General features: G+C 38.2%; 1 protein-coding gene across 1 annotated transcript; it reads right to left on the reverse strand.

The window, feature by feature from the left end:
* Positions 1-6286: 6286 nt before the first annotated feature.
* On the reverse strand, positions 6287-12137 carry LOC104607280 (brassinosteroid-related acyltransferase 1-like). The gene is made up of 3 exons (XM_010272896.2): positions 11562-12137; positions 10505-10966; positions 6287-6965 (listed from the first exon to the last, which is right to left on the reverse strand). The coding sequence occupies exons 1-3, from the start codon at positions 11991-11993 to the stop codon at positions 6468-6470; spliced, it is 1392 nt and encodes a 463-aa protein (XP_010271198.1). The 5' UTR covers positions 11994-12137; the 3' UTR covers positions 6287-6467.
* Between the last annotated feature and the right edge of the window lie 3250 nt (positions 12138-15387).

Consider the following 15387-nt stretch of genomic DNA (forward strand, 5'->3'; position numbering starts at 1 on the left):
ATGCTGGTAGTCTGCTGCCAGGGCGCCGAATTGGTTTTCCGTGTGGGAACTCGGGCCTGGAGCGCCGAGGTGCCGACCTTGCGGGCAAAGTTCCTGACCCGCCTGCGAGCTACGAGGCGGGGATGATTTTTCTCTCTCTTCGGCCTGGGGACGAGGCTTGGCTGTTAGGGGGGTTCTGGGGCCGGGAGGCCTTTCCCTGGTGGGGGCGTCCATCCTGTGGGGAGGCCTTAACCGGCCTCGGAGTAGGGTGCCGAGGTGGAAGCAGTGGTTAGTTCAGCGGCAGTTGGGGGAATTGCTGTTGATAGTGATACTGGGAGATGCTGTGTAGTACTTGGTGCTGATGGAGCTGGTGTTGCTGGAACTATTGCATTTGGGCTTGCATTGCCCGCATGCACTGCATCAGGTCGTCCAACTAGTTTTGGCTGGCTGCCAGGGGGACGGCAGTTGGTTCAGTAAAGGTTGTCTCGATAGGGGGAGGAAAGGGGATGCTCATGGCAGGAAGGTTTACGGGCACCACTGCTTGTGGCGCATTCAAGCTGGGGATCCCATCCACCGAAAGGGGGATGGTGAACTGTCAGACTCACACCACGGGGACTTGAAGTTGTTCCCCGGTGGTGTTTGTCTCCGTGCCACGTCCGACGTTGCTGGAAGAACCCATGAGTGTTGGGTTTTTTGAAGAAAAGAGGTTATGAGAGTTTGGAGGGAGGCTTTTTTAAGCGATTCCCACAGACGGCGCCAATTGATGGTGCGCAATCCGGCCGGTCTTAACTGTCAACGACCTTGCCTCTGAACGGAATGGCGGGGAACCTGAAACGGAGAAGATGAGAAAGCTCCGGGGGAAACCCGGTGTGGAGGCTCCGAAGCTCAAGTTAGAATCCTTCAAAGGCAAGATAAAACCAGATAGCGCAAAGTTTTGCATACCTTGTTCTTGGAGGTAGGGGGCCTTTTATAGCCACCTCGCGCACTCACTCCTAAGCTTCTGTCAGGTCGGGTATGGTTACCTCTGGTCTCCTACCAGTTCGGGTGTCATCCCCGTTGCTGGTCAGAACCACCACTGCTTCCTTTTGTCGGAGCCGTCTCTGCGACTGGCAATGATGGTGGCAGGTGGCGGTGGTAGGTGACCGTTGAAGTGCGCCGCCCCTTGGATACGGACCTCCTCGGTATCAGGTATGGTACGTTTGTTCAGTTCAGCGTCTTGGAGGCGAAGTGCTGGAGTGGCGAACGAGGTGAAATCTTGAGTTCGGATAGGGGAGTGTCCCGAACTGCTATGAGGCGGGCCAGTTCGGGTCACTGCCTTGTGTGGTTCGGGGCCCAAGGGAGAGTTCGGGCTCCTCGTAGGGAGTTTGGACTGCTGGTTTCTTCCCTTTGGTGCTTGTGCCCTGGGTACGCTGTTAAGTGCCGAGCTATTTGTTTTTGCCATGTGGAGTGATTGCGAGGTCGGGCCATATTGTAACGGCAGATTTCAATAGAAGACTAACGAAGGGGGTCTTTGTCTCAATCATAGTACAGGGGAGTCTTTATCGCAAAACAAAGTACAAGAGGGTCTTTATAATTTACCCAAATAATTAAAAGGCTCTTGAGGCAAGGCCAAAGGCCTACTAAACCTCAAGGCGAGGCTAAGAAAAAAAAGGCCTGGCCTCAAATGCCTCAAACCTCATCAGCAAGGCCTAGGCCTTGAATTGTTTGAGGCTTACACGCCTTTGGGCCTTTGGCATCAAAATGTCCAAGGCTTGGACCTCAATTATTGGCATGTTAATCTTGAATATAAAGGTTTATATAGGGTAAAACAGAAATTCAAGACAAAAAAAAAGAATGCCTTATTTTGTATATATTGGAGTATTGAACAAATAAATAAACATAGAAATAACAAATAAATGCATATAATTAATGTTTGTACTTTATTCTTACCCACTTGACCATTTACCCTATACTTGAAAATCTATTTCTTCTGAAGTACATGCATCACATAGATGGTCTAGTCACTATTCACTAATGTATACAAATGCAAGAAATAAAATAGGAATCCTTGCTTTTAAAACAATGTTGGTTCATTTCCCTAAATTGTAAAGTTTGACTTATGTGATTTTATTCTTCTAGTGTTTAGAATTTAGGGAAAAAACTATTTTGGTAAGATTCTAACCCATGCAAGGTTTAAAATATTAATACAATACACCTAGTATCAAGTGTTGATACTCGATACACCACCATCCTGGGGAATATGGGTCAAAGTGTTGATACTTGATACAATACACCTAGTATCAAGTGTTGATACTCGATACAATACGCCTAGTATCAAGATGTATATGACTATATGGGCCAAAGTGTTGATACTCGATACACCCATTTCAGCATATTGGGGTGCATCGATAATTTGAACAATGAACCCATGTCTAATATACAAACAAACCATATAAGATCTTAATTTTATGTTTTTCATGCATTTTTTGTTTATGGATTATATATTTTTTTCTTGAGAATTACGCCTCAAAACAACTTGAGGCTTGTGCCTCTCCCCTATGAGATCCAATTGCCTCACCCCCAAATTTAGCCTTTTAAAACCTTGGTTTATAGTAAGGTGACCTTGTAAACCTTGGTAGAGAAGGTTCAAAGAGTATTTAGAAGGGCAATGTTAAGATGCATCAAGATACGCTTTGGGATATGGTGGGAAAATTAAGAGACTCATGGATACGTTAGGAAAGCTCAAATAAAGAATAAAAAATATGCATGTGTAGTTTTTAAATATATTATTTTCAATAATCAATTTTTTAACATTTATTGATGGACATACACCAAGAATAGAAAATGTCTTAAAGCTAAGATTTTAAATCCATGTAAGTATACCAAATATCTGAAGCATGGTGTACAGGTGTAGTAGTGAATTTGTTGTCTTGCAACCTAAATCCCTAGGTTTAATCACTTTACATGTAGTTTTAGAGAGAATTTATGGTGAATCTGCTGCAAAGTGCATCAAAAGACGTTAAATGAATGTGAATGTATATTTTATGAAACTTGAATTAATGAAAAGTAAGTAATATTAGTGAATATTAATGAGTATTCAACTAATATTTGGATTTAACGTACAGCCAATATTAGTGAATAATACACCGCAGTTGAATTCATAGTTTTAACATCAAAAGATTATGATATGTTCTCGTCCTCTTTCACTAGGGGATGGGCCATGCGTTATGGACTACTAGAAGACTAGCCCATTTGGGGCCCCTAATTATGTCAAGGGGCTGTGTATCTCGCAATTACTCAAATTAAAGGCAATTATAATTCTCACACATGGTTTTGTTATTAATGAAGGTTTTCAAAAACTGAAGTTTTGGTTGTTTTGGTCTCTCGTTCCAAAATGAAATAAACCAAAACTTCATTGTTTGAATCACCGAAAAATATGCTATTAAATATTTAATGTCCTAAATGTTAGTAGAAAAGGTTAAAAACCTAGTAATAATTAAATTAATTCAGTTATTTGAAATGTTCTGAAAATTTTGAGATACTCCATAACTTTCTGCCAAATCTTCTAGTTTAATTGATACGGCTAACCTTTGCTGGGAGCCTGGAACTGGAAGGAAGAAGAGGTCAATAGATGCTTCGATCCGATTCAAAGTAGAGCCATTTTGGGCATTAAGATATCAGAAACTTGTGTTGGTCAGTTGGTGGAGACTGGAGAGGATGAACTTGAAGCATGGTTTTTTGACCACGGGCCACGGCTGGAAGCTATAAATCCTTTGAAGAACCTTGAGCCTGTATCTTCTTCGATTCAATTAACCAGCATTTTGACCAGTGGTGGGGCGATTGTAACTAAACTTTGGACCATCTCTTTGTTCAATGCAGTCTCTCTCTCTCTCTCTCTCTGTGCAAAATGCAGTATTATTCTATGGCATATGTGGAAAGCTGGGGTCGGTGTAAATCTGCTTTGAAGAATAAAGTTAACTTTGATGGGGGAACAGGTACTACTGCATCTGATACTCTACTGTCAGCATCATCAGGGACCATAACTAATGGAGTTTGTCTTTGCCAGAGTCACAAAAGGACCCTCTTGTTCTGCGGTGGAAGCGGAAGCTGGAGCTTTGTTAGACGCTTTGAAGTTTGTACTTCGTAGTTGATCTGCACTTCGATAGAGTAATCTTCAAAGGGGATGTGTTAGAAGTTATAAATGCTCTATTTGAGATTTCCTCTCCTCGGCCCTCCATCAAACACCTATAGTTTGACTAAATTACTTAAATATACCCTAGCTATGGTCTGTGGTGATAGAACTTTGGTTTTTCCTGTTATGGGTGGTCTTTCCAATGTTTTTCCTGTTAAACACCACAAGATAGAACTCTTCAAGTTTCCAAAGCCTTCAGTAGTCATCGCTGTTCCTGTTCTCAAAGAGCATGCTTTGAAAATTCATGGAACAGTCACGGGCATGTTTGTCCTTTAATTTTTCCATTAACCTTAACCTCTGAATGCATTAACCAGTATATTTAAGTAGTTATGGAAAGTAGGGGCCAGGGGGTATATTTAAGTACGTAGTTTAGTGAAACCAGAGGTTATATATAAGCAATTAATCCGAAGAAAAATTATATTAACCCAACTGCATTTGCATCATGGCCTTTCAAAAAAGCCAAAAAGGTTAAGCTATATTAGAAGATTCACATCCAATCATTTTCCACTACTTAATTAATTGGTGGATCTAACAATTTTCTTCTTTTTAGCCTTGAATTTTGTTAGGTCATGGAACCTATTTATTTAATATAAGTGACTTGTTACAAAAATATGTTGTAAAAAAGCCTGAGAATTTTGTCATTTTAAGCCCAAATTAGAATTAAGGGTAAATTGTAGATTAATACCCTGTACTTTGGGGTTAACCTTAATGCTGAAGAACCAGTGCTTCCCATCAAAGAAGCTATATGGAAAAATGTTGCCCGAGAAGATGACATTGTTACCAGAGAACTATATTTGATCTTTAATTTCATTGTTTTAAAAATTTTTAAAAATAAAACAGAATCTAGAGGAGTCATAGAGAGGAATTATAACATCCAACAAAATCTTAGTCCAGGTCTAAAAAGTTATAGATTCGTAAGTAGAAATATCAAGTCCATTTTAATACACCCCAAACCAAATATAAGTCTCTTATCCTGTTAATGCATTTATATGGCCGGGGTTACATCCATATATAAACAAATCCAGTTTTGCTCTCTTTTTCTGAGTGCATGCAAACACAAAAAATTTCATTCATTTTGGTGTAGAAAGATCAGATGATACAATGTTGACAATAAAGTCCGGCCAGGCAAAAGGACTAGCTACAAGGGCGTTTAAGACTAAGGGCTTTTCTTGTTTGCAGTTCACCAGACACTTGAAATTGAGACAAAAGGAAGGCGTAATAAATGGAACTGATACACCATGGTGGTTCAAAAGAACGCACCAACAAAAGACTTAATTTATAAATTATAATTAGAATGGCCTCATTCATTTTTTTCAAGTAGTAGTGGGTAAGTTGGTAGGTCCTATGAAAAAGAATGATTTCCGAGCCATTCATTTACTTGGCATAGTAATGCTCTCTCCAGACTTGGATAAATTGTTTACCCATATGTACTAAAAATCGCTAATATATGATGGGATAATATTATCCCTTCAATAATGACACTTTTTTTTTTTGGATAAAGCAGTCATTGTACATCTTTACCTGAGGAATAAAAGAACATTGGTAGATCTTTTTTTTAGATAAATCATTTACCAAGACGCAAATGAGGCTTAAATATCAATGCTTTCAACCTGTTGTTATATCTATGAGATGATACATCACCCAATCAAGTTTCTAGGTCCATTTAGGCTTTGAACCATTTACTTGCGAGAAAACATTGATCCAGTCAACAACCTAGTGATCCATTAACCATCCAGTTGAATTTTGACTGGGTCAGGTCACATGTTAAATATATAATTCCTTTTTTTTTTTTTTTTTTTTGAATTCTCAGCCATTTCCATCATTGATAACAACAATTCTCGACTACTTCCATCTGGTTGAACCAAGTTTTTCTTGTTTCTTTTTTTGCAATTTTATCTATTTTTACATTTTTGTTATATTATTTCTCATGTCATGCATGAACCCAAACGGTCAAACTACTAACCCAATACGGGTCATGAATATAATACAAATGAATCCTATGCTAATTATTTGTTTAATTAGTTGTTTTAGTTTAAGATTAGAAAATGAGATTTCTTAATCATTATATATTATTTAAAGAGTTATACTTTTCTACTCAAATCATCGATTGGATCAGGATTTACTTACCTCAACCAGTACTAGAACTAGTTCCTCACTTACTATTATAATAACCCTAGATCTTGGGCAATTATACATAGTCCATTAACCAGGTTGGTTGATTTTACCCTTACAACAAAGTAGCTACAAAGAAGTCTTATGACAGCAAAAAAGCACTACACATATACTACTCATACATGGAGGTGACATTTCCTATCTCTCAGTAGTTGCAGTTGTTGAAGTTGCCAATGAAACTGGGTATATATTGCACTCCAAGCCCCATTCTCAGTAGGAGACTGTCTGACTCTTCAAGGTTTGGCATTAGGAAAGCAGTTTCTGGAACTGGAGTTGCTAGAAGAGATGCACCAGCAACCTTTCCCCAACCAAAATCAAGTGCTTGGAAGGGAAACTTGAGCCAGTCTGTTACGATTGTCAGTTCTCTCATTGAGGGAAAGAATTTCTCTGATGACTCAAGAGCCTTCACATACAACTTTGAGTACTCACCTGTGATTTCATCTTTTGCCACTTGAATTCTCTTGACTGTGCTGTGAAGAGGTTCTTCTAATAGATCCTTCACCATGCAGGAAACCGAAGCCAGAACAAAAGCATTGCCAGTGAAATTCTTGCCCAGTGGTGGTTGGAATCTGTTTCGGGAATCCACAGGGAATTGCAAACAAATATTTGTGTTTGGAGGTAGAACAAGAGTCTTCACTCTTGCCTGAAAGATGACAAATGTACAGTACCAAGATAATTTCAACCATTTTTTTATATAAAAAAATGCTAGAGCAATCTGTTACATAAATGCATACATATGTGGATGCCCTTGCACATATAAAAGATCTGGCCCTAGAAGTGATTTCATCAACCTATATTCCTTTCTTGGAGCATTCTGTAAATATATATTGTAGATGTATATAATAGCAAGTGAACCCATACAAATGCAAGAGATTGAATAGAAATTTGGTTAGGTTAGGGTTCGCAAATTTCACTTCTGACATTGGTTTGGTTCCAGACCAAAGTCCATGTTTAGGGTTGGTCTTGGGTTGGCCTAATCCCATAATCAAACCCATATTTTTTAGAGAGGATCAAAAGGGATTCAAAGACATTTGAGAGTAAACCAGGAATTATTTTGACTCAAAACAATATGGGATTTAATAGGGGAGGAGAGATGATACAAAAATTGACTATATATTGAAGAGGGAGAGGAAGATTTAAGAATATATGGCTTTATTAGAGAAGTAATGATAGATTTTAATAGAGAAAATTAAGATATTAAAGGGTTTTTAAGAGGAAGCATGTTTGTACATTAATGAGATGTATGAAACTTTATGATAGGATATGAAGACCCAATTTTAAAGATCTTTTTCATTGTAATGAATTCTATATTTTAATTTTTCACATGTGTGAATGAGAGAAAAGGAGACTTCCTGTGAGGCCCGTGTGAGAGACCTTTGGCCTCAACATACTCCTCTTTCTATAACTCCACACACAAATATAACTGTAGGCAAGTTTGGAGTAAGATTTTAAAAGGCTAAAGGTGTACTTTGAGGCATAATGGCCAAAAAAGTGAGGTGTAAGCCTCGAACCTTAAGAATAAAATTAATTAACGTTTACAAATTGATAAAATAACATATAATACATCAAGTTAGAATAATAAAGGTATAAATATTCATAATATAAAAGTTTGTAAGTCATAAGTTTCGGCATTTAAGCATTAAATAAAATAATAACTAATCAACTAACAATTATAAACATTTTACATTTTATGTTTCAAAATGCAAAGTTCTCACATAATTCAAATGGCCAATTTAGAAGAAAGGAAAATATGAAGAGTTATCCATATAATTGGATATTAGATTTACAACCATTCAATAGTTTAGAAAAAAGAAAACAACAACTAAGAACTTGATTTCCCCTATTGGTTTTTCATTTTTACTCTTTTTATTTATTTAGCCAATAATTATTGAAGTGCTTCTTCCTATAACCATTGATACTTGAGGCTTTTATGCCTCAAATAAACTACATTTCATGCCTTGGAGCTTGAGGCTTACGCCTCATTCTAATAAAGTTGTGAGGTTTAAGCCTTGAAGCAAAATTGGTGTGCCTTACCCCAGGACTTAAGCTTTTTAAAACAATGGTTTGAATTAAAATTTGAATACAAGAGTCCAAAATGTAAAAAGTAATAATAATTAATAGGATGACAACATCTCTTTTGTCTATCAAGTTTTTCTTTCAACCATACACAAAAATTATGGAACATGTTGCTTTTCAAAAATTGTTTTATGTTATTGTTTCTCAGCATGAATATAGCAAATGCTGCATTCCCTTGTGAGATCTCAATGGAGAATGCATGCTGTAGAAAATCTTATGCCTAAATTAAGTTTGACACTCTATCTCTCATGAATTCTCTGTATATAGCAAGCTTATACAGCCCAACCTAATATAGAAACTCCACCTAATATGAATATATACCCATCCCCTGAGATAAACCGATACATAAACTTCAAAGTTTTATAATTGCAAACTACTAAAACAATTTTCTTCTTAGTTTAAGATGAAATAGTTTGAGCCTTTGAGGAATACTTGGGTTTATTTTCATTGGGGTTATAGATAAAAATAACTTAAAAAGAAATTAGAAAACATGGAGCTAATACAACTGTTATGGTCACACCATCCGGCAAGGCACCGCGGCGCAGTCATAGGCAGCAGTCCACACAACAGGCCGCACAACAGTGGGCACCGCCTGGCAGCACTGCAGCATGCACCGCCGATAGTGCGCAGGACGCATCGCCAGGCAGCAGCGCACACCGCACGGCAGCACGCACCATGCACACGCCCGGCACCGCACGGCAGCAGCACCATGGCGCGCAGCACGCACCGCCAGGCAGCAGCGCGCACCGCACGCACTGCACGCCAGCACGCACCGCGCACACACACGGCACCGCACGGCAGCGGCACCATGGCGCAGCATGCACCGCCAAGCAGCAGCACGGTAGCAGCACCATGAGGTGCGTGCACGGCAGCGGCACCCTGAGGCGTGCGCACGCACTGCGCGGCAGCAACACGGCGCGCACGCACCGCGCGGCAGTGGCACCATGAGCCGCGCGCACGCACCCGGCAGCAGCAGTAGAGCGGGGCCCACACGACAGCTCATGGGGGTGGGCCCACCCTTATCTGGACACATCAAGCCAACTCGCCGCCAGCTTACCTTATCCTTATCTTATCCCTTATCCCTTATCTTTATCTAATCTTATCTTTATCCTTATCTTAAGTAAGAGTGAGTTACCATTTGGAATAGGTAATTAGGAGTTTGAGTTCAAATTGGAGTTTGAGTTTAATTAGGAATTTCCTTCTGTAAGCTCCTATTTAAGGAGCCACGAATTGAAATAAAGCATTCAGTTTTCCAGCCAAGAAAAGAGTGAGGAGAGTTTGGGTGGTCTCTTGGACAAATCACCCATTCAGTTTCCGCAATAGGGTCTGCACGCCAGGGGAAGCAGGGCTTTCGCATCATGGACCGACTCGTGACAGGATCCTACGCGCGGGACCGTAACAACAACAAACATAACAAAATATCGGGTCACATATGCAACAAAAAAATATTTAATGACACATAAGTATCTATATTATTTAAATGTTTTACATTTGTACTCATTAACAAATCTACTGCCCTTGGAATTTCCCTCATACATGCACATTAGATTGAAATGACATATAACATATTCTGATGCCACTCATTTCGTTTTAGCTTTTATTATGGCATTTAGCAACATAGTGTCATAATCCAAAATTTGATCATTTCAAGTTTAAAAATGGAAATGTTTTCATTTCTTGAAATTTGAAATAATTTCAATTCACTTCTATTAATTACTCCTTTAGTACTAGAAATGAAACCATTTTAGATGCTGAATTTCTGCTCTCAAATTCAATGGAAATATACAGTGAAATCAATTTATAGTTTTATACATTCCAGTTGATTCAAATATTAAAATTTTACTTCCCCAACCATTTCGAATAAAATTTTTAAGTATTTTTATTCCCTAAATAAATTTCCAAAATTCGCTTTAAAAAATATTTGAAAAAAATGCATTTTTTTTTTACTTTGGTACATTACAAATTGATCCACCTAGTGATTCAAAGCAGTATTAATTATTGAGTTAATTAGAAACTCCATGGGCAAGACAAGTGCCTCGAAGTGGGAACTTTTAGTTTAATAAAATACTGAAAGGAGATACCAAATTGAATCTTTAGTGAACTTACCTTCCACACATGGGCACAGAGGACATCAAAGGTAGAACACTTTGAAAGCTTGCCGTTTTCAATTGCTATTTCTTTCCATTTCTCTACTGCTTCCTTCTTCTTGCACACAGTTATAAGCTGAATTCCACCTTGAGGGTCATCAAGTTGGCCAAACTTAGACAATGTAGTTTCCCAACATCTGTCATTAGATGCTAAGGCCTGCATGGGTATTCCATACAGGTCCTGAATAGCAGCTATATGGCCTTGTTTGAAGATGGAAGCAATGTCTGCACCTGAATTAGGAGAAAATGAAGTAGCCAGAAGGACGTCTCTTGAATGATTAGGTACAACAAGCTCTGATTCATCTTTTCCACTTGAAATGTGAGCCCAGGATGACAAGAAGTTGAATGCTCCAAAGCCATCAAACAAAGCATGGCTACCTCCAACACCGACACAATATCCTCCACAAGAAAACCTTGTCATCTGCATACAGAGTCAAGCTTATAGTGGCCATGAAATGGTAGCTAGGGCTTTCTCTTAAGAGAAATATATGGAAACACTTGGCTACAAACACAAACAGATCATGAAACACACACACATGCAGAGAGAGAGAGAGAGAGGTGTATATATATACCTTGTTTTCTCCTTCCTTTCTTCCTTTTGAAATTGTTACTGGTTCCACCTTAAAAATCACTTTTCTTTATGCTTAGTAAAATCTGATGCATGAAAGAAAAAATGGGGACTCCAGTTTTGTTTCTTTCTTTCTCTGAGACTTTTGGGTGGCGCAAATCCACAACCACCCATGCAAGAAATCTTGGTAAAGATGATGTCTGAACAGTTAATTAAGCTATAAATTTCTCTTTCATCAACAGTTTTATTTTTTTCTTGGTGTAATTATGATCAAGACAAGAAGTCACCCGGGATTATTGCGAGGTTTCTTCATGATTATTAGGTGATTAAGAATTACACAAAAACCAAAGCAACCCAAGAAACCAATAGAAACTAAGCCACTAATTAAGCAGGTCACAGAAGAAAAGAATGGAAACTAGGGTTTCCACTTCTATGAACAAAATTATACCTGCACAACCACAAGTGGGTTTTCTGATATATCTCCTTCTGCTGGAAGTTTAGGAACCAGCTTCTCGTAGCATGCTTTGTATTCATGCAGTTTCCCAAGTTTTTCAAGCTTGAAGTCTGTCGCTGCAGTTATCAAGGTTACACCTTCGTCGTTGCAATCAATCTCCAGCTTTCCAGTGTCTTCGTTGATTCTGAACCTTCCTGCAGCTGGGAACCATGAAACCAAAACCTTCTCCAGAGCCTTCTTTGCCCTCTCGACGTGATCATCTTCCTCAGAAGACGTCTGATCGGTCAAAGGAGCGTTATAGAAGAAAAGAGTGTAAAGAATTGCAGGAGAAATCCTGTCCAGGCCAGAAAGTTGGATAGTTTGCCTTTTGGACTGTTGACATGGTTTCAGAATCATGGACTCTTTCAAGCAAACGTTTAGTTCCATTGCTGGGGTAATGATTGAGAACTGTAATGAATTCTGCAGAATTCAAGAAACTTCTGGCGCACGTTCATCCAGAATGAGCAAAGCCCTAGTTTTATATATCCTCAAAAACTATCAATTCAAGCTGAAAATAATGTAGGGGCTCAACAAAAAGAAACCCTAGTTAGTTTCATAGGCACAATTGAGAAAAATCTAGGCCATAATACTGTTTGTTTGTGGGAAGTTGTAGTGGGCTACGGTATCCACCAGCCAAAAAGAGAGAAGAGCCAATTAGAGCTTCTGAAATGAAAATTACTACCATGATACAAAGACTAACAATTTATATACTTTTCTGTGATTTATAGTAAATCATGGCGGAAACTTAATTAGCAAATTACTGTAAAAGCATAATGAAGTCAGGCAGACGAAGTCATCTGTCGTAGAGTGGGCTATGATTAGGCAGGCTGGTTTATGATTAGGTCTAGTTGTTTCAGAACTAACTGGCATGGGTGTCAACAATTTGAGACCAAATGGAGGTGGGATTACCAAGTGTGTAAATGATGAGTCCTTTTATTAATGTTTGTTATAAACTCCCATTAGCAGCTTCCTTCTTTGTTTAATTCACAATGATCCAATGTAAAACCCTAATTCCTCTAACCTTCGAATCAATCCACACAGACAGAGATTGATGAGATACTTTGTGCTTTTTCTTGAGACCAGTTGTAATGGCCAAATGGGTGTCAGCAATTTGATGAGATACTTTGTCCTTTTATTAATGTTAATTTGTTATAAACTCCCATTAGCTTCCTCCTTTGTTTATTTCACAAGGGTCCAATGTAACCCTAATTCCTCTAACCTTCACATCAACTCACATAGACAGAGAGATTGATAAGATACTTTGTGCTTTTAGTTGAACCACTACTCTCCTGTACAACAGCTATAGCTAATAATTAATGACAATAAAGTTATGAAATTGGATATCATTCCCTAGTTTATTTGTTTAACCTAACCTGGTTTTAAACTTTAAAGCACTCTCCGCTGTAAAGCTTGATATGGAGACAAGTGCACCAAATATATGGATGGAGTTTGCCTCCCCATGGCTGACAAGCATAGCAGAAAACATGCATTTGGTCCTAAACCGTTTGATGTCTCTACGTTGTTTCTACTTTAACCAAGCAAAGGAATATCATTGTATCTATTTTCTCTTTTGTTTTTATGGGTATTTGGTTTTAGTGCTGCGTTGTCTTCTCCTTTGTTAAAAGCTTAAGAGGCATAAAAGAATTCTCTCTCTCTCTCTCTCCACCTTCACTTTACTATTTTCAACAATTATTTACAGGCTTTGCTAGTGCTGTCATATGGTAGACAATATAAAACTTATATAAAATTATTTGCCCAACGTACAAGAATCTAATGCATATTAACATTATAAATAAAATGGCAGGTTTTGTGTTATGGGATCATGATGATTAGCATTTGAATTGGGTGTACACCTGAGTCATAAACATGATTAATGATATCTAACTAACTGTGAATACATCAACACTTTGAATTCATTGAGATTGCATTAGTGGTTATGAACAGACAATTTGAATCAGCTTTTGGTTATATTATCTATTGCAGAAATTTGGGTGGAGCATTTTTTTATACATAATATGGGTAAGCATTTGTTCTAGATATCTCTGGAACTTGCCCATATATATTTTCAACATTACAGAATGCTATGCATTTGCTCTCATAAATGAGACAAGAAATTGAATGAAGGGACACAAGAAATTTATTGAGAATAAATAATGCAGGGTTCTAGATATACAATCTTCTGTAGTGCATTTGGATTTGGGAATTAATCACTCAGGCTTCAAATTATAGGGGCCATTACCCAATGTTGGTCCGGGTCCTGGGAGGGATGGACTGGATACTGATCACCCAACCTTGGCATTTTTCACACAAAGTGACCATGCTTAGAATTGCTCAGTCTTCAAATGCTGTATTAAAAAGCTAATTACCCTTTGCCTTGTACTATACAATACTCTCATACACTGTAAGTGTAACCCACCCAGGTTGAAAACAACTTTTGAGAGACTCAAAATGGTTTATCAACAACTGGATCCTCACATTTGCATCTCCTTTTTACAACAAAAGCCTTGAAAGTAGTGAAAACAAATATGCTTATTCTCAATGTGGAACACTAGTGACTCCCCAGTACCTCTGTACTATTTATGTATATATAAACAATTTTACATCAATATTCAAATAAAAGTACAGACGACACAAAGTGAATAAGACACATATTATACTAATAACTTGTAGCTGAGCTAGTACACTATCTGATTTAATATTAGAGTGGCTGAGCACAAATTTCCTCTAGAGGATCAAGAGCATGTTAAATTAGATATAACCCCATCTTGTTGTCGTTCTTTTTCCATTAAAAATGCCTAATCGCTGCAAATATAACCGATAAGTTCACATTTTTTAATAGAAACAGAAATTCCATAGCCACATTCCAGACCCATCAAATCCAGTGAAGAATTTCTTTCCTAGCATTGAAATGTAGAGGCCCTAATCTGGTAGTTAGACTAGCTTCATATTTTATTAGAAAAACAGAAGGTCTGCCTGGCCTAATTGATCATGATCTTACTTTTTTAGGATATGGGTAATATTGTATACCTTGTATTCTTCAGATAACCATCACTCAATCCGAGAAAATTCATGTTAGGTTCCTACTATATCACTTCGTAATTTGTAGCACAATATTTTAATTTGTATGTGGGGTAGTTGCTTATTTGAAAGTTGATTTGGAAATTCAAGACAAACAAGTACCAGCTATTTGTCTGGAGAGGTTTGAATTACTTGGTTTCAACAAGAGTCTCCTCAAGAAAAGGAGACTACTGATATTAATCTTTGCATTTATAACAGGGCTTGATGGTTTTGGATCTGCAGTTCGATCTGACAGATGATTTAAGACCTATATTTTGCAAACTTATAAATTTACTTGTCAAATTAACAAATTTGACTTTGGATAGTCTTGTATCTCTCATCACTATAGATTGTTTGGATGGGTAGAAATGAAATTGTCTTTCAGCCAAAACAGCACCAAGCTTAAATGAACTGAACTGTTGGTAATATCTTCTGCGAGGTTAACTCATAACTGGGGAATGGGTGGTAACAGTCAAGACAGTTGTACAGAGAACAATCTAATGGATGACGTAAACCATGGTTTTCAAAACCGGACCGGACCGGACGGTCGGACCGGAAAACCGGGAAACAGTCAGGTGACTGGTTCCGTTTTCCCCAAAAAATGGATTTTCCCCCCAAACCGTTGATTTTGGTCAGAGAACCACTGAACCAGGCGGTTAACCGTTTGAACCATTCGAATGTTTTGGCCATTTTTTTTTATTATTATTATCTTGTCAGAACGGGT

The sequence above is a fragment of the Nelumbo nucifera genome, chromosome 4 (assembly GCF_055504915.1).
Source record: "Nelumbo nucifera cultivar China Antique chromosome 4, China Antique-T2T, whole genome shotgun sequence".
NCBI lineage: Eukaryota > Viridiplantae > Streptophyta > Magnoliopsida > Proteales > Nelumbonaceae > Nelumbo > Nelumbo nucifera.